Source organism: Hippocampus zosterae, chromosome 19 (genome assembly GCF_025434085.1).
Source record: "Hippocampus zosterae strain Florida chromosome 19, ASM2543408v3, whole genome shotgun sequence".
NCBI lineage: Eukaryota > Metazoa > Chordata > Actinopteri > Syngnathiformes > Syngnathidae > Hippocampus > Hippocampus zosterae.
This window is the reverse complement of record NC_067469.1, coordinates 8,964,713-8,982,751: the sequence shown is the minus strand read 5'-3', so window position 1 is coordinate 8,982,751 and position 18,039 is coordinate 8,964,713. Positions and strand designations below refer to the sequence as shown.

General features: G+C 42.6%; 2 protein-coding genes across 4 annotated transcripts; both read left to right on the top strand.

Moving 5' to 3' along the window:
• The first annotated feature begins 678 nt into the window (after positions 1-678).
• gata4 (GATA binding protein 4) lies at positions 679-9,761 on the top strand. Its single transcript, XM_052052632.1, has 8 exons — positions 679-852; positions 1,674-1,766; positions 2,010-2,565; positions 5,646-5,812; positions 6,915-7,040; positions 7,137-7,218; positions 7,546-7,724; positions 7,793-9,761. The coding sequence occupies exons 1-8, from the start codon at positions 781-783 to the stop codon at positions 7,916-7,918; spliced, it is 1,401 nt and encodes a 466-aa protein (XP_051908592.1). The 5' UTR covers positions 679-780; the 3' UTR covers positions 7,919-9,761.
• An 844-nt stretch (positions 9,762-10,605) lies between these two features.
• Positions 10,606-17,273, top strand: fdft1 (farnesyl-diphosphate farnesyltransferase 1). Of its 3 annotated transcripts, XM_052052634.1 has the most exons (8): positions 10,606-10,850; positions 12,417-12,514; positions 13,740-13,923; positions 14,083-14,211; positions 14,502-14,693; positions 14,944-15,120; positions 15,198-15,350; positions 15,546-17,273. In XM_052052634.1, exons 1-8 carry the CDS (start codon positions 10,752-10,754, stop codon positions 15,765-15,767), a joined length of 1,254 nt encoding a protein of 417 aa, XP_051908594.1. In that variant the 5' UTR covers positions 10,606-10,751; the 3' UTR covers positions 15,768-17,273. The 3 variants fall into 3 exon arrangements, with proteins under 3 accessions (XP_051908594.1, XP_051908593.1, XP_051908595.1); XM_052052633.1 differs by lacking the exon at positions 10,606-10,850 and having other exon boundaries at positions 10,857-12,514; XM_052052635.1 differs by lacking the exons at positions 10,606-10,850; positions 12,417-12,514 and adding an exon at positions 12,600-12,704.
• The last annotated feature ends 766 nt before the right edge of the window (positions 17,274-18,039 follow it).

Genomic DNA, 18,039 nt, shown 5'->3' with positions numbered 1-18,039 from the left:
TCTTTGTGTGATTTGGGGTAAATAACAAACCAAGTGATGGCAAATTAGAAACATGTCATAAATGTATGGCCACAAAAGACAGTGGTCGACGTTTCTTCGGTCCCTGCTGCTCCGTACAACAAAGCGAACATCAGAACAAATTGGAGTCAGACGTCCTTAAGTTTCGTTCACGCCACAACGGAATTGAATCTTTACGACACTTAGTCTCATTTTACTGCTATCGTTGTTTTACACTTGTGTCACAGAAAAGAATTCAAAATGTTACTTAATGCGCTGCCAGGGCGTGCCATAAATTCGTTCTAATGGCGGCAGATTATTAATAAGATTGACATTATTTCCTCTATGGTTCATTTATGGTTCATTTTTGTTCCGTTATTATGGTAGTCATGACAACCACGCCGTAAACCGCCCCAACTCTTTGCATTGCACTTTTACACACATCGAAATGAGTGACATGTTTTTAAACTACGTTGAATAAAAGATATACTACGATTGTACTCGTAAATTGGAGTAATTTGTGATTAGTCGAATTAATTGGGAAGGAGAAAGTTGGATTGAGACCCTCAAGCATCTTCAGCTGACACCTTCTCAGTCATACTCAGCACTCATTGGAGAGCCTCTTGTCAAAACACACACACACAAGCGCGCGCGCGCACACACGCTTTCTTACTGTGCTCTGGCCTGTATCAGTGATACGACTTGTCATGTGCAAACACACAATGTACTGTACAGTAACAGAAAAACTCTTATTTTTGTAAACTTTTCACCCCCTTTCTTTCTATGCAGGTCAGGTTGTGTGAAAGTAGCGCTGAGGAGAAGCTCCGATTGGAATCGCAAAGGCCTTCTCATGTGGTAGGGGGGCGAGGAGGAGTATTTGTTTTCTTTAATTATTGGAGGACTCTTCAAGACTCCCGCAGACGGCCACACCTTAATATTATTAGCCAGCTTATCAGTGTGTATGCGCGGTTACACATTGATGACAGTTCCCCATTTCCAGGGAGGCAATCTTACTTTATTTGCGTCCACCTGCACTCTGTGGGCCGAGGATTGATAGATCGATCATAGATAGATAGATAGATTGGACCAAACACATCTTATTTTTTAATTTACATTATTTCTGTCTCACACTTTTTTAAAAAAACTGTGGAGTCAAAATTAAAAACAACCCAACCGTCTAATGTTGATCATGAACTCAATCGAAAGCACAGGTCGGTTTATTAGAAATGTATTTGAAGAAGATATGACAATGTAAACACTGGCCACATCATGTCTGTCTGTAGTTTTAAAAAGATTTACAGCTTTATTGTTTTTTTTTTTCAAAGATGACTTTAATAACAGCGACAGTCATCGTTGTGCTGTATTCAGGGGGGAAAACGAAACAATATAAGATGTTTTGAAATGAACGTTTAGCACTTAAAAAACAAAACAAAACGGAAGTCAGTTGTTTTTGTCCCTAGCGGGAAAAAAACTTTAATTTGTCATTTATCATCTCATATTTGTATTTTGTGAGCTAAAAATAATATTACGAACACGCTGTTCGATTGAAATCGTGAATAATTAATTATGTATTTATGACAATGAGGGGTCAATATTTGCCGTCAGTGTGAATTGTGCGACTAATTAATCGACATTTTCACCAACTTCTTACATTTTTCTGACATGACACGTCCTAGATGAATCAAAATGACAATGCAACGTTGCAATTTGCACATGTTTTTGAGAGGGGCAAGGCCGAGAAAGAGAGAGCGCCAGAGATCTTGATCGAGGTAAGTCTCCCTTCACTCCTCCTCTTTTCTCTCCCTTCCTTAATTTGATAAGATTCAATCGCACTGTGGTTGACCGGACAGCAGGAACAGCAGCGTCTCTCTTTTGCACGTAGACGTGATGTGCACGCTTTAAATCACATTCTATATAGTATATATATATATATTATTTTTTTTAAGTGAGATCATTATTTCTCGCACAAGTGCACCCAAATTCGCATTAATTCTGGAGAGTCGGATGTGCAGCTTCCAGGAGAGGATATGTACCAGGGAATCATGACCACCAACCACGGACATCCATCTTACGAGGCCGGCTTCCTCCACAACAGCTCGTCGGCCACGTCGCCGGTTTACGTGCCGACCACCCGGGTGGTCACGCAGATGATTCCCGGCCTGCCCTACCTCCAGTCACCCGGCGCGTCGCAGCCGGGCACGCCGGTGTCCAGCCACTCCGGCTGGGCTCAACCGGGTGTCGAGTCCTCGTACAACCACTCGTCGGTGTCCCCGCGGTTCAGTTTCTCCGCAAGCCCGCCTCTCTCCTCCGTCGGGGCGAAGGAGCAAGCGGCGGCGGCGGCTGCTGCCGCGGTGGCCGCCTCCTCGTACGGCAGCCCGCTGAGCATCTCTGCTAATGGGCGAGAGCACTACGGCGCCCGGGGGCTCGGCGGCTCCTACCACAGCCCTTACCCGGCGTATATGAGCACCAACGTGGGCGGAACGTGGTCTGCGTCGCCCTTCGAGAGTCCGGTGCTCCACGGCCTCCAGGCAGGTGCTCCAACTGGCGGGACGCGACATCCGAATATTGGTGAGCATGGATGTAAGCATGAAATTACTGTTTTAACGGCGCATTTATTTTTGGTGGAAGTTTTGTCGTCACAAAAAAGTGAAAAATGTTGATGGGTAAAAGAAAGTGCGAACGGTTATTTTCAGGAATACGGTGCTAGAAAAAAAATGGAATTGCATTTTTTTTGCCAAGTCAAAAAGGCACGCATATATTTTAAATTGTATTAATAAGGATTTAATTTGTACTCGTCACAAAAGAAAACACGTTTTGCCCCCCAAAAAAGAAGAACAAATGTAACGTAACATCTTAAAGTGTCCGTGCGTGGCATTTCTTTTATTTCAATTTTAACAGTACTGTACTCCAACTTAGACCCGATTCCCAAACGTGAGCCAGCTAAATTCTGCACAGGCCGAAGGGCTACATTTTTATTGATATTGCCCTTTATGAAAACGTAAAATATACACTTTTTTTACAGAATGCCGCTCTTAAAAATAAATCACATGGTAGTTATTCATTCAATTCATTAATTTTTTTAAAGAATTTGATTTATGGCAATTATTACAAAATATTGCACTTACTTATTTGCATTTAAAAAAATCAATGAAGAACTTCATAACATGATTTTTAAGGTGCATTTAATATGGGGGAAAAATATGAAATTTCGTTTCAAGTCCAGTATCTTAAACCAACAGTTCAAACTTAAGTGTTCATTCGGATCTTAATGTCAACTGATTAATAATTTTTTCAACATAATTTAATTGATTTATTCAAGCCTTCCGTCATGGACTGTACATTTAATGATACCTTCCCATTTTGGTAACACTCAGAGCCAACAAATTCTCTCTCACCACAAAACATGAATCGGGCCTATACTTTGTTTCTTCATGAGTCTCTATTTATTGTCGACGTTTTGTGTGTGATTTAAAATACAGTGTGGCAGCCATTAAATGATTTCATTCTGGCACCGACTAATACGACTTCATGTTATATCTTCCTCGTGGAACTGCGTTGTGTTCAAGAGATAAGAAAATTGATCCTTACACGACACTCCTGAAATGGTCTATTTAAAAAAATCAATCAATTTAAATCTGATTAAAAAAACAACATGTGGAAAATTACGTTTTCGACAATACACCCCACTTTTTAAATTAAGACTGTAACTACACTGAAATTGTAATACGCATTTGGATTATTTCACAGTTGATTTTTTTTTCCTGCTTTCACCTTTGCCCTCGTCGGGTACTAAAAGTGTGTTTTTAAATGGACGGGCAAGATAAGGAGACACGCTGACATTTCTACATGACACATTAGCGCAACAAGTGTATTGTCTTGTGTTGATGTGTTGGCTACATTAGCTTCCGCACTCAAGGTTAGCTTCCTTTGCTTGTCTTTGTTTTGCTCTCAACCTTGGATGAGATCTCGCTGCATCACAAGATTAACAGTACAGCACGGTGAAAAAAAAGAAGTTACAACACATTAATTTGGATTTATGATGCTCATGTGTTAATCTACTGTGCCCCTGTTAAAGTACTTGTGCAGGTGGTCAGACCTCACGTTATCTGTGCGAGTAACGGCCTCGGACCCAGAGTCTGTAAATGCCTCTGTACGTGATGAAGCTTCTTTTGCGTCTCTATTTCGAGCCCGTTCTTTATCTTCTTGGAGGTGGGGGGAGTGCAGTCCGATAAGAAATGGGGCCTGCACCTCCTGCTGTTGCTGCTGCTGGTGCACACATCCACCGTATACACAAGCAAGGGTTGAAGGTTGATGCGTCTTTCTTCTAGAAGTTAATCTATATTTAAACACCCTCCCCCTAAAAAAAATGTTTTGGTTGCAAAAAATGTCAAGAGAATGACAAAAATGTAATCATCACAACAAAGAAGTCCTTCACTGGTCACCACGGTGCTTAATTTTAAAATGTAATTAAAAAGAAAAAAAGAAAGTTGCCATCCTAAATGCAACGGAACTCAAAACGATGAATGTGCATTTGTACGCCGTATGGTGGCAGTGAACGCAACTCATTTGACAACCAGCAGCAGTTTGGCAGAGAGTAACCTGTTCTTCAAAAGGGGGTTTCAAGCCGTTTATTGACAATCCCACTTGAACTTTACTGCCAAACTATACATGAAACGTTTGTATTCACAAAATAGCCACTCAACTCTGCCTTCAGATAGCTTAATGCTAACACACAATGCAAACCACCATAGACTGGCTAACAGATTGCGTCTATGTGCACTGTTATATTTGTACACACGCTGCATCAACACAGACAATATAACAATGCTCACAAATATTCTTTACAATTTACTGAGTCACTTCTAGTAGTTGTCAAATTTGTCTGTCTTCATGAATGTATTGCACTGCCTCCTTGTGGTCAAGTCACGCATACCTGAAGATGCAACAATGAACTCATTATTTACTTTTTTAAATTGTTACGCTATGTTTCACAAACTAAATAATACGTGCTATGTTCCTTCTTAAAACATATTACCACTTTTTTTTACAATGGTTAATTCACAGAACAATACGAAATAATGATGTTTGTTAAAAAGTTTATCTTCAAGAACATTGTACAGGTATACTGTATTTACCATACATGGACTGGAAATAAAAAGTTTAAACAAACTGTTCAAATGCCAGGTGGTATTAAAAAAAATGAGACCCATGTAAATAATTTCAAAAACAGCATTAATGTGACCTAACACCTGTGTCACACCAATGTAAACATGTCATCTTTGTGGAAGGGGAAGGAAAAACGGACAACTGAAATAATGCGGTTGTAGAAGTGTGCACACCCTCATCATCTGCGATGTGAATTAACTAATCACATTCAGACTCATGTCAAAAGGAAGTCCGGCATAAAACGGCCATCAATTGCCTCTTATTAACCTCAAATAAAGGCTTTTTGTGTCTTCTTGTTTGCCTTTCAAGCAGAACCCTGAAGGTTTTGCGAACACTGACTGCTATTCAGAACGCTTAATAATTCATTCCACCTTCACGAAAGCCCCTATTATGGATTGTAATGTATGACAGTCATTCACAGTTGAAGATGGATACGTATCCTGTCACTCATTGTATGTGTGCCTGTCTTTGTGCATCCACAGACCTTTTTGATGACTTCGCAGAGGGCCGAGAGTGCGTCAACTGTGGGGCCATGTCCACGCCGCTATGGAGGCGGGACGGCACGGGCCACTACCTGTGCAATGCCTGCGGGCTTTACCACAAGATGAATGGCATCAACAGACCTCTAATCAAGCCCCAGAGGCGACTAGTGGGTGAAACGATTGCTTTATTTTTCTTGGCACCAAACAAATGTTCTTGGCGTAAGCAGTGAAACTGAACTTTGAACCATGCCATGTTTTTCATGGGGAACACATGAACACACATATATATATATTTTTTTATCTATGCTCAACTCAACTCAATTTTATTCATAAAACACTTTAAATACAACCATCGCTGTCCCTGCAGTAAAAATCCGACATACAAAGCCAGGTAACACAATAAATGAATAATATAGCAACAGTAAACACCATCGGCCCGGTAGTCCAGTGGTTAGCACCTCGGCTTCACAGTGCGGAGGTACCGGGTTCGATTCCAGCTCCGGCCTCCCTGTGTGGAGTTTGCATGTTCTCCCCGGGCCTGCGTGGGTTTTCTCCCACATTCCAAAAACATGCATGGCAGGCTGATTGAACACTCTAAATTGTCCCTAGGTGTGAGTGTGAGTGCGAATGGTTGTTCGTTTCTGTGTGCCCTGCGATTGGCTGGCAACCGATTTAGGGTGTCCCCCTCCTACTGCCCGAAGACAGCTGGGATAGGCTCCAGCACCCCCCGCGACCCTAGTGAGGATCAAGCGGCTCGGAAGATGAATGAATGAATGAATGAATGAATGAATAAACACCATAAAACATTGAAACAATGCAGAGTCTTATGCTGGGTCAAAAACAGTAGAATACAATGAAACGGGCAGGGGTTCCAAAATTGAACTCTGTGGAACACCACATGACAGTGGGGCAGAGCGGACGGAACTCAGAGTAACCAAGGCAAACGCAAAAAATTATTTCTGTAAAATTGCATCGAAACCACTCTAGAGCGCTACCACCTGGTGCTGCAAACGAGTCAACATAATACTATGGTGTACCTCAGGGGTAGGCGACTTTGGTCCGAGAAAGTCACATTAAACGCATTTTAAATGAATTAAAACACACTCCTTGGCACCTTTTCTCACTCTCTTGCTGTGAAGAATAAAGGCTATCAGACAACATCACTTTGAGGAAATGAAACGAAGACTGGTTTACAGTTAGCCAAATAAGAGCCAAAAATCCGTTACCCACGCCGCTGATCTCCCACGTATGTCTGTCTGTGTCCTCCAGTCGGCCTCCCGGAGGGTGGGCCTGTCTTGCACCAACTGTCACACCACCACCACAACCCTTTGGCGACGAAATGCTGAGGGAGAGCCCGTGTGCAACGCCTGCGGCCTCTACATGAAACTGCATGGGGTAAAAAGAAAAACCTAAATTAAGAGAACATGCTACACGTGTTTATTATGATGGTTGGATGCAACTGAGTGGCAAAATCACTTCCTTTTTCCACAGGTCCCGCGGCCTCTCGCCATGAAAAAAGAGGGCATCCAGACCCGCAAGCGCAAACCCAAGAACCTGAACAAGAGCCAAACTGGTTAGCCTCAAATCATGATTACTACAATTAATTTGAATACCTGGGTAGCCCTTTTGAAGATCGTGAAGGCCTATATATAGTAGTTAAATTTATTTTACTGACGCTTGGTGAAAGCAAATGTCTGATCGGTGTTTTAAAATGTGGCGATGTTACCACGTATCGAAATGATCAAATTGCGGGATGCTGTGTTGCGGAGTGAAAGTTTCCACTATTCACATGTTGCTAAAAGGTTGAGGTTTTTTTCTCCCTTGCGGCTGATAACCCATAAAGGAGTTTCCTACCGTATGTCATTGTTTGTACAACACACCTCCTTGTGGTGTACCACAGGGCCTCTAAACAACGAGGGGACTCCGATGACACCAAACAACACTCCCCGGGGCCCCGCCTCCTCTTCCTCTTCCTCCTCCTCCTCTTTGGGCACATCCTCCATGTCCGAGGAGGCCCGGCAGATAAAGACAGAACCGGACACTCTCAATTTATACGCACACAACGGCACACACACGCAGGTACAAACAAATTGAGCAGCTGTATTGATATTTAGTGCCATGTTTTTAATCTACCTTGTTGGCACCAGATCTCAGCTCTGCCCGCCTACATGACGGCTCAAGGCGGGACCCTCGCTCTGAAGATGCCCCCTGGGGGACACGGGGGCTCTTCGGGCTCAAAAGCCGAGCCATGGAACAACCTCATCCTAGCTTAGAAAGAAAAATGGGCGTGGACTGAAAGAGGCGGAGCGTCAAAGAGCAGCACTGTGACAAGGTTCTTCCAAGTGAGGAGTGTTTTGATTTGAAAACAGCGTTTTGACAGTTGATGGAAACACAAGGCTTCATGTCCAGTTCAGCAGGTGACGCAAGAAACAGGTCAGAGTTAAATTTCCAAGTCAGTATTGACGCATCTGCTCAGTCAACATTGCACATGCCAAATGTCATACGTTGAAAAGTTGCAACATTTCAGGGTAACTTTGGAATTTTTAGTCACAGGATATATTATCTTCAAACCCTTTAAAATGAGAACTTTTTTCTTTTTTTTTTTAATCATTGTGTCCGCAATTTTTGTGGATGTTTGGTTAAGATCCAAAAATTATGAGCAAACCATTCCGATTTTTTTTTAAAGGAATTTTTGGATGTCAAAATGACACAAAGTAATAAAACGAAATATCCAATGTATTTTGTAGATTTTGACCCAAAAGTTTCATGTGCTTAAATTTTGGGCTCTGTTTTCGTAGACAGCGCAAGCAGACTGACTAAGTTTTCTTTAATATACTATAATTTGGTGTGTCCCTAACCGTGTTGTTGACGTTGATTCAAAAAAATTTCGTTGTTTTTTTTTGTCTTGCAATTCAGAATTTTACAATGTTTTTTTTCTTTTTTTTCGTTTTTGTATTTTTTCCTTTTACCAGTAAAAGCAGATTTTACCATGCATTGTTTTTATGGCTAGGACGTTTCACAAAATAAACTAAACTTAACCCTTAATTTATAAATATTACTGCATATCTTAATCTAGTAAATATTAGATTATTGCTATGATTGTTATCATTATTATTTTAATGAAAATATGAAGTGCTACAGAAAAAAAGGGCAGATTTGGTATCAGCGCAAATACTTGATCTAACACAGATTACTAGCATCTCAGATAAAAATATTTTTAAAAAATGTGTTGACCAGTGTTATCAAACGCAACGAAAGCAGGTCTAAGTTGTGGCGCAGGTGAAGTAATGTGATTTTAGTGGATTTGATCAAGGTGCAGGCAGACAGATTCTGAGCTCTGCGGGTATGTGTGGTGGATGTTTTCATATTTCATTCATAAATATAACAACAGTGTGCATCAAACCCTCTGTATCATTGTAGAAATCAATTCATTGAACGCATTATGATTATTATCATCTTGAATATGTTTTTGAAAGCACCCCCCTTGGCTCCGGCACAGTTATGGGATGCTTGATCGAGGGTGGAAGACGTCTAACTCCCGAAAATACCCAAAGAATGAAAACTCCACTCAAGTGCCCAATTGGACTTCGCGTTGCGCTAGACGTGCACCAGGCACGAAAACAGAGCCCTTTGTGTCATTGTCCACTCATTCCTCAAGCGAAAATTAGGTTCTCGCTTTCGGAATCTTGTTCTACGATTGGATTTCTTTCCAACGGCACAACATACCAACTGTAATCAGTTAATTGTCATGCAGCTCGGTAAACTCAAGGTCTCATTGTGTATAATGATTGTACAGTATTTTTATTTTTTTTGTGGCAAGTGTGTAAATGTGGTATACTATATTGCTGCATGTAATTAACCCCAAAGCGGCAACTTTTATCTACATGTATGTAAGGGCTCTCCACTCCAATTTTTATATATATGTATAAAATCACCATTTGGGCTATATTGCAAAAACCCAGAAGATGGATTTGGATGCACTCAATCGAGACTACCTATACTACCGTCTCTTTGTGGCTGCAATGTCAGACACAGCGGGTCACAATGAAAATGTGCTGAGTTGACATGTGGCGTCATTCATGTTTAATAAAGGCAAAGCGACCTCCAGTTTCAGTCGTTGGTTTTCAACGTTTTCGTTTCGATCCTAGTCGTTTGCATGTATGTAATGTAAGGGCGGCACGGTGGTCGACTCGTTGGCATGTATGCCTCACGGTGCAAAGGTGTCTGGTTCGATTCCAGCTCCGGCCTTCCTGTGTGGAGTTGGCATAAAGTTGTATTCAATTCAATTCATTCATTCATTCATCTTCCGAGCCGCTTGATCCTCACTAGGGTCGCGGGGGTGCTGGAGCCTATTCCAGCTGTCTTCGGGCAGCAGGCGGGGGACACCCTGAATTGGTTGCCAGCCAATCACAGGGCACACAGAGACGAACAACCATCCATGCTCACACTCACACCTAGGGACAATTTAGAGTGTTCAATCAGCCTGCCATGCATGTTTTTGGAATGTGGGAGGAAACCGGAGCACCCGGAGAAAACCCACGCAGGCCCGGGGAGAACATGCAAACTCCACACAGGGAGGCCGGAGCTGGAATCGAACCCGGTACCTCTGCACTGTGAAGCCGACATGCCAACCACTGGGCTACCGGGCCGCCCCAATTCAATTCAATACATAGAAAATGGATGGATTGATATTCAAACATACAAACACATGGGCGTTTCGTTCACAAATGGACCAATCGCAGTCTCGTGTATAAAACGGTGTATAGTTCCAGATGGTTTCATCTGCATTCAATGGTTTGCCAGAGGCTGGATTACATTTGAGACGATGAATGAATAAAGAACCAATGGAAAGCCAAACTGCAGTGACGTATCGGCAGGCGGGACATCACACCAGCCTCTCTGTTCGCTCATTGGTCACTGTCTCCTGAGCCCATGCGATGTCAGCCAATCGGAGTCGTGAGTCGATCTGGCCTCAACTTCCAGATTGAAAGTGCAGCCCAGTCTTCCTATATTGCTTCGAGTATCTTTATTTTTTTTATTTCTCGTGGATGGAGAGCATCCACGAGCATTTTGTTTCGCTTCCTAGTGTCCGATTAAGGAGGCAACATGGACGTCGTCAAGTCTCTTGGCCACCCGGAAGAGATTTACAACCTCTTTAAATTTAAAATGGGAGGTTGTCGAGCCGTCATGCCCAAATTGGATTACGTGAGTAAAAATGGAACAAACATGTCATATAGCGAGACAAATAAGTGATCTTTCGTATCTTCTGCAAAATGTCGGGGGATATTAATCAAGAGTTTTGACCGCTAATCCCGCCGTTTTGACTCGAATGTCACCCCGGTAAGTATCAACACGAATGACTTAACACGCGATCTTGTTATAAATGGATCATAATTAAATTCCAGAACCTTAGAGTACACGTATGACGTCGAGACCTGTCCGTAAATGGCATAAATTAAAAGCTGCTACCAGAGGAAGTGGCCACAGGTTTGAGTTGCTGACACTTGTCCGCCACTAGATGGCGAAAGAAACCACTGTTTTGTCAAATATATACTGTACCTGCAGTTATACAGTACCTGCACCCGAAACATTTTGCAGTTCTGCACATTGCAAGTCAATAAATTGTGCAAAAACGTACCGAATTTTTGAACAGTTGTCACCAATTAAATATTTATGAATTAGCAACAAATGTCATTTAATTCCAGCCATAATACGCAAGGTTGATTTAAAAATACAAATAAAATAATAAAAATGTGTCCAGATGAAAAAACTAAGGGCCGAAGCGAAACTTAAATTAAATCGTCACACAATACCACCGTCCTAAAGATGTAAAATAAACCATTATATTTATTGATACCTAAATACTTGATGTCATGAAAGTGAAGATTTTTACGTATCGTATTCTCAATACAGTTATGCACACCACTATTTCACTGTCTCACAACAACATTAATTCAATTCGAGACTGCCCTTGTCACTAAAATTCAAAACAGTGTGACTTAATTTTCCCGTACTCACGCATGTGATCAGTACATTTGCAAAGTTTTTTTTTAAATTCGTGAATATTTTTTGTTCCTGACTAACTTCTGCTTCACTTTTCTGTACATATATTATTAATATCGAGAAAATTAGTGGAAATGTAAATATTTTGAAAATCATGTTCGGGGCCATTGTGAGAATGAATAACAAAAAAAACGTATTTTTAATTAATGGTGATAATTTGTGCAAAAGCATTGAGAAGCCCTGTACAAGTGCGCGGAATTGTCTTACAAGTCGAGAGGACAAATGGACATTTCCAAGTTTATTGACACATTCAATATGGCAGCGACATTGACGCGATTCACCGCCAAAGATGGCGTCTATTTGGCTCTAGCTTAGGAAGCCAGTGCCAAGGTTGCGGAGGAAGGCGGGACTCCACCGTGGTCCAACGTGTTGAGTCGAGTGCCCCTCGCCAAGGTTGGCTCCGGAGCTGTTCGCCCTCCACAGGCACGCCCGCGTCGAGCCGAGCAGCCGCGGCTTCTCGCTCGTCCACTCGGGCTACACCGACATCGCATGGCCGCCGGGGCGTGCTGCAAGTGTCCCATCTCGCTGGCCATATTCAAGCGCTCTCTATCTGTCGCGCCGCGGGGTCCGACGCCCGCCTGTCCCCGCTCGCTGCTGTCGGGCCGGAGGCTGGGCGAGCGGGGCCTGCGGGAGGCCGCCCGGGCGTCCAGTGCTCTGAGAGCGGCAGGCTTCGGTCGTCACGCGGCCTTGTGTTGTCTGTCGTGCCAGGAGTCCATGAGCCAGAGCCTGAGGACGTGTTACATATACCTAAACCAGACCAGCAGGAGTTTCGCTGCAGTCATTCAGGCCCTGGACGGCGACCTAAGGTGAGTCCTAGTCGAGGTACTGTACACAAACAAACGTGGTCTCCGCCCCCCACGGTTGTGTCCTCATGGTCCGTGTGCCTGTCGCGTTCCTTCAAAGAAGAAGCCAGGCTAACGCGTCGGGCTGCACGACTCTGGTCAAGATTAACACTCACGATAATTTAGATCAGTATTTTAATCACAATCATTCAAGGTATTATGAGAAGCAAATATATATTTCGTTGACTTTATGCGACAGGGACAATGTTTTGTCTGAGGAGAGATGTATCTCGTTTTTAAGATCCACAAGTATATTCGCCGTTTTCACCTGTGTTTTTCAATAATGTGTGTGAATGAATCAGCACTTAGTATTTCGAAATAATCCGTTGTGCTTGTGTATTGTTGAATATGGGTTAGTGCGTTTATTTCGAGACACTCGTCACGCAGCATATTCAGACAGAGGTTGCAAACGTTCACTTGTGGAAAGCCCCGTCCTTCTTCCGCCCACTAGGTGGCAGTGTTGTTGCCTTCATTGAACTGGAGCAAGTTTTCAGACTTTTTTTTTTCGTTAAAACATTTGAAATTGGAAAAAAACTAGCCATGACATGATCTTCTATTGTGTTTTGAACACAAATCGGGAAACAAAATATTTATATTTTGATTCACTCGAGATTGCTTTGCACTGAAGGTGTGCTTCTGTTGCTGTCTTCTTCTACGCTCTTGCATCAACGGCCAAAGCAGCGACAGTGGAAGAAGAGATTCTTGCAAACTATTTTTGGATCTGAAAAATCCGTATAAATTGCAAATATATTTGTAGATCTGAAAAACATGTGAAAATTATTGATGTATTTGTGTGAAAAAAATTGGAGACAAATCTCCCCCATTACTTTGCAGCACTACTTGTAAATGGATGCTGCTTTTTATTCGCTTTGATCGGAGTGTGTCTTTGTAATTTTTGATGACAAAGGGACATCTCCGATGACAGGACAGGGTGGATTCATAAACATAAACGTTGGGTCAAGCGAACGAATCTGTGTGTCCTGAGACCAATTAGCATTCGGCAAATTTATTTTCCCCTTTGAAACGATTTGGAATGCCGAGTTGCAGTTGTTTTTTGTGTGTGTGTGTTATTAGTAAAGAGAAAATAACACTCTCTAGTTCAAATCAGTCACCCTTGCTACCCCCCCCTCCGCCACCCCCCTGCACCTTCCTTCTAATATTCTCGCTCACTGTCCCTTTCTTATTTTAGACACGCCGTGTGCATTTTCTACCTGGTGTTACGGGCATTGGACACGGTGGAGGATGATATGAGCATCCCCCTGGACAGGAAGGTTCCCATGCTGAACAATTTCCACACCTTCCTGTACCAGGACACCTGGAGCTTCAGCGAGAGCCAGGAGAAAGACCGGCAAGTTCTGGAGGACTTCCCCACGGTCAGTAGCTTTTCAGTAAAGGATATCGGTCGAATGGCCACTCCATTTTGGTGCCAGAGCAAAGATAATACTGCTTTGTTTGTACAGGTATTACCGATAACAGCGCTCTTACATTTTGTAGCGTTTTGGCTAAACATGTGTCTGACCAACCATCGGCAGATATCTTTGGAGTTCCGAAACCTGGCTGAAGAGTACCGGGAAGTCATCTCAGACATCTGCCACCGGATGGGAGTCGGAATGGCCGAATTCCTAGAGAAGAAAGTGGGATCCATGAAAGAATGGGACAAGGTGATCCTTGTACTTTTCTGGCACAACTCCCAGAACATCTTAAAGACCTTGTAAACTGATTTCAGATTAGTTTTGAAATACGTGATATACAGTATGTTTGAAAGGTGTCCCTGAAAGGGTTAACATCAGCAGTTAACCGGCACAACTGTGACATGGAGTCTTGCTAAGGAACGAGAAAAGACGTGCTTTTACTTCAGGGACTTGAAACAAATCTTTTACGTTTTGACATGATGCATTCTGCACACGGTTGCCAAATATTGAGCACAACATGACCGCGTCTCTATTTGCAGTATTGCCACTATGTGGCAGGGCTGGTGGGCATAGGCCTGTCTCGCCTCTTCTCGGCGTCCCAGCTGGAGGAGCCGGAGGTGGGCTGGGACACGGACTTGGCCAACTCCATGGGCCTGTTCCTCCAGAAAACAAACATCATCCGAGACTATCTGGAGGACACAAAGGAGGGACGTGCCTTCTGGCCACAAGAGGTGAGAACATTTTCTCTTTATGTGTGTTGTTTGCATTGCATCACTTTTGTTAAGACCAAATAAAGGACATGAAAGAAGTCCATAACTCATTCACTCCCAAAGACATTTTTAAACGTCTTTTCAGATTTGGGCCAGAATTCGCTGGTACTGAATGAGTTAAATATGTGCTCAGCAAATAATTGTTCTCCTGCTTAGTCAAAATAAATAAATAAAATACATTGAATTTTTCTAAATGTTATATTAATGCAAGGCGTGGAGCCAGTTTGCGGGTCGTCTGGAGGACTTGGCGCAGCCCGAGAAGCTGGAGTCGGCTCTATCGTGTCTCAACCTGCTGGTCACAGATGCTCTGCGCCATTTGCCGGACGTCATCGCCTACCTGGCCCGCCTGCGCAACCAGAGTGTGTTCAACTTTTGCGCTATCCCTCAGGTAAGGTGACTACTGATCATTTTTTTTCGATTTTAAATGAATGTTGGTTTAGCTGTTGCGATTCCTTTGTTGAACAGGTGATGGCGATAGCTACTCTGTCATCGTGCTACAACAACCCCCTGGTGTTCCAGGGCGTGGTGAAAATCCGAAAGGGACAGGCTGTCACTCTCATGATGGAGGCCACCAACATGCGAGCCGTGCAGAACATCATCAGCCAGTACAGTCAGGAGGTTGGCATCTTTTCTGTCTGCCGTTTTGAAATGTGGGAAACGAAAGTAAAAATTTGTTTTGAAAATAACTTGAGCAAAGTTAAATGTTTTTTTTTTTTTTAAATCAAATCCTACTCCAGTACAGTAACACAGTGTGATTCATTGTCATTACATCAACCAAACCACAATGTTCTAAGCTTGTGGTTTTCCTTGCAGATTCTGCACAAGGTCTCGCTTTCGGACCCGTCACGGGACGAAACGCTACGTATATTGGCGCTCATTCGGGAAAAATCTCAGGCGTCGGACGTGCCCGTCAGGACCCAACACCTGTCGCCCGTGTACCTGTCGGCCGCCATGCTGCTGGCGGCTGTCAGCTGGCAGTACCTGAGCGCCGCGGCGACGCAGGCGCAGGGTGCCGGCGACATGCAGGGACAGTAAATTTCTACAAAAGAACAACAAATCAGACTCAAGATAGCCTCTTCACTGACCTTGGAGGTTCACTTCTTCAGGAAATGGACACACCACAAATAAGCACTTGGTCGCACGTTGCATGGAAGGCTGTTTGAGCATTTATTCAAAGTCCAGCTGAAGGCTCGCCGTACACCAAACGATGTGACCAAATACCTTTGAACTGGATTTCCAATAATACAACATTTTATTTCACACGATTCTGTGGCTTATAAAGTGAAGTGTGGAGAGTCTGTGTCACCCAAAATGCAAGAGTTGAGTCGGTGACTGGGCAATCACTGTCAAGAGTCTCTCAAATATCCTCATGATGTCCTTCATTTTTTTGCCCGTTTTCTCTATTATCATATATTTATTTGCATTTCACCCCTGAGTGCACCACAAGGGAACAGACACACCCCAAATGACATCGAAATACAATAACCAACATTAAAGAGGACGAGGACAAACAAAAAAGAAAACAACAACCCCAGACTGTTTTAAGGGGAGCACAGTGTGGATTTGGGAGAAAGACATCACACATAGACCCCCACAGGTGGAGGTGAGGAAGTGTTACGGCCATCAAGGTTCCACCACATCCCATCTACAGTTGCGCCATAATAGAAAAATGTAGCCGGATTGGAGGCTTAAGGAGGATTCAAAGTCTGTCGAATGAATGCTCAAATGGCTGCACACAACGTTCTACCTCTGCAGGCCCCCCTTTGGATTGCAGTGTTTACACACAATTTTGTGCGGTTGAATTCACCAGTATTTTGAAATCCCTGTTCATGGTTCTTCTTTCACCTTTTGGGGGAGCTAAACCATGCCTGAAAACTGTCCAAAAAAGGCAAAATGGTCACAGCATCCATGAAAAAAAGTCAAGTACACCCATGCCTCAAATTGAGCGGGACAGTGAGCGTTTTGTGGTTTATTCCTCCTTGGCAAGCTAAGCTGCTTCTTAATTTTTTTCCCTTCCCTCTGGTGTCATTCTTGAGGCGTGAGAAAAAAAACAATGAGCCTCTAACACCACTTTTACCAATGGACTCAAAATTGGGTGGACATCTCTGTCCAAAACAGGATTGAAAGAAAAGGCGCAAGGACTCATGCATGTAATCGAACAGCAAGTTTTGGTTGAAAGCAGCCATTTTGGACAAAGTTGTTGAATTTGCTTTCAGGTTGTAGTTCTTACTTTGCTCCAATTAAGTTTGCGTATGCAACACTGAAGCTAAAAAATATTGTGTATGTTTCGAACCCTTGTAGAAATATGTTTATAATTTTGAGGTGTTTTTTTTAACTGAAAGAGAATGATTAATAGTACTGTGTGAGTGTATGTGGACTGTAAATGAGAGCATTGAGAGGCTGCGAATGAAGTGTCCTTAATAGAGCTTTGGCCAGCACAAAGACACCAAAGGTGAAGCGATAGAAAACATTGCTGTGTAATGTGATACTCATTAGATTTGTTTGTACATGTCAGAGCAAATAAAGGTGGAAAGGAAATTATTTAAAGATTTGGACTTGTCAAAGAGAGCAGATTAGCTTCTTTGCGAGTACTCTTGCCATTTCTTACCAAACGGTTTTTCACTCTAACCTCGTGTGACATGCCATACAGAGAGAAAGAGTTACGTATGACAACATATTCATTAAATCTGCATGTGACTCGGCTACTGTGATGCATGTAAAAATGACAAGTCCACGGACCAGGGCTTGTTTTGTTCTCGGAATGGGAAGAGCGCTGACTGCCAGATAAAGGAAAACACCTTTTTGTCTAGCATTGTGATTTAAACAAAAACCAAAAACCTTTGCCTTAATCAAACAGCATAAGACAGACTTGAATTTGAGAAAACAAATTAAAAAATTTGCAATGTTTTTTTACTACCATTCAGATTCATGGGAGGAGTTGAACAACAATTTACAAAATATGCCAGGTGGATATTCATGATAATTGTTGGAAGATCTCTAAACAAAACAGTATTGCAGCCTTTTCAGTCACAATATCATTACTGTATAATACGTTGTTAAAATGTAGTTAATTTTGTATTTATTACAGAACATTTTGTTTACACACACACACATATACAGACAACACTTCAAACGTATTAGGCGTCTGCGCATGCGTAGTTTTGTGGTCATGTTTGTAGTCCATATACGTCGTGAATTACAGTGGTACTTCCTGTTTGAACGTACGATTTTTTTATTAGATCTAATTAGATTTAATCATAGGATATAGCAACGCAGAAAACTCATAACGTGTTTCTGCAGTGTTAGT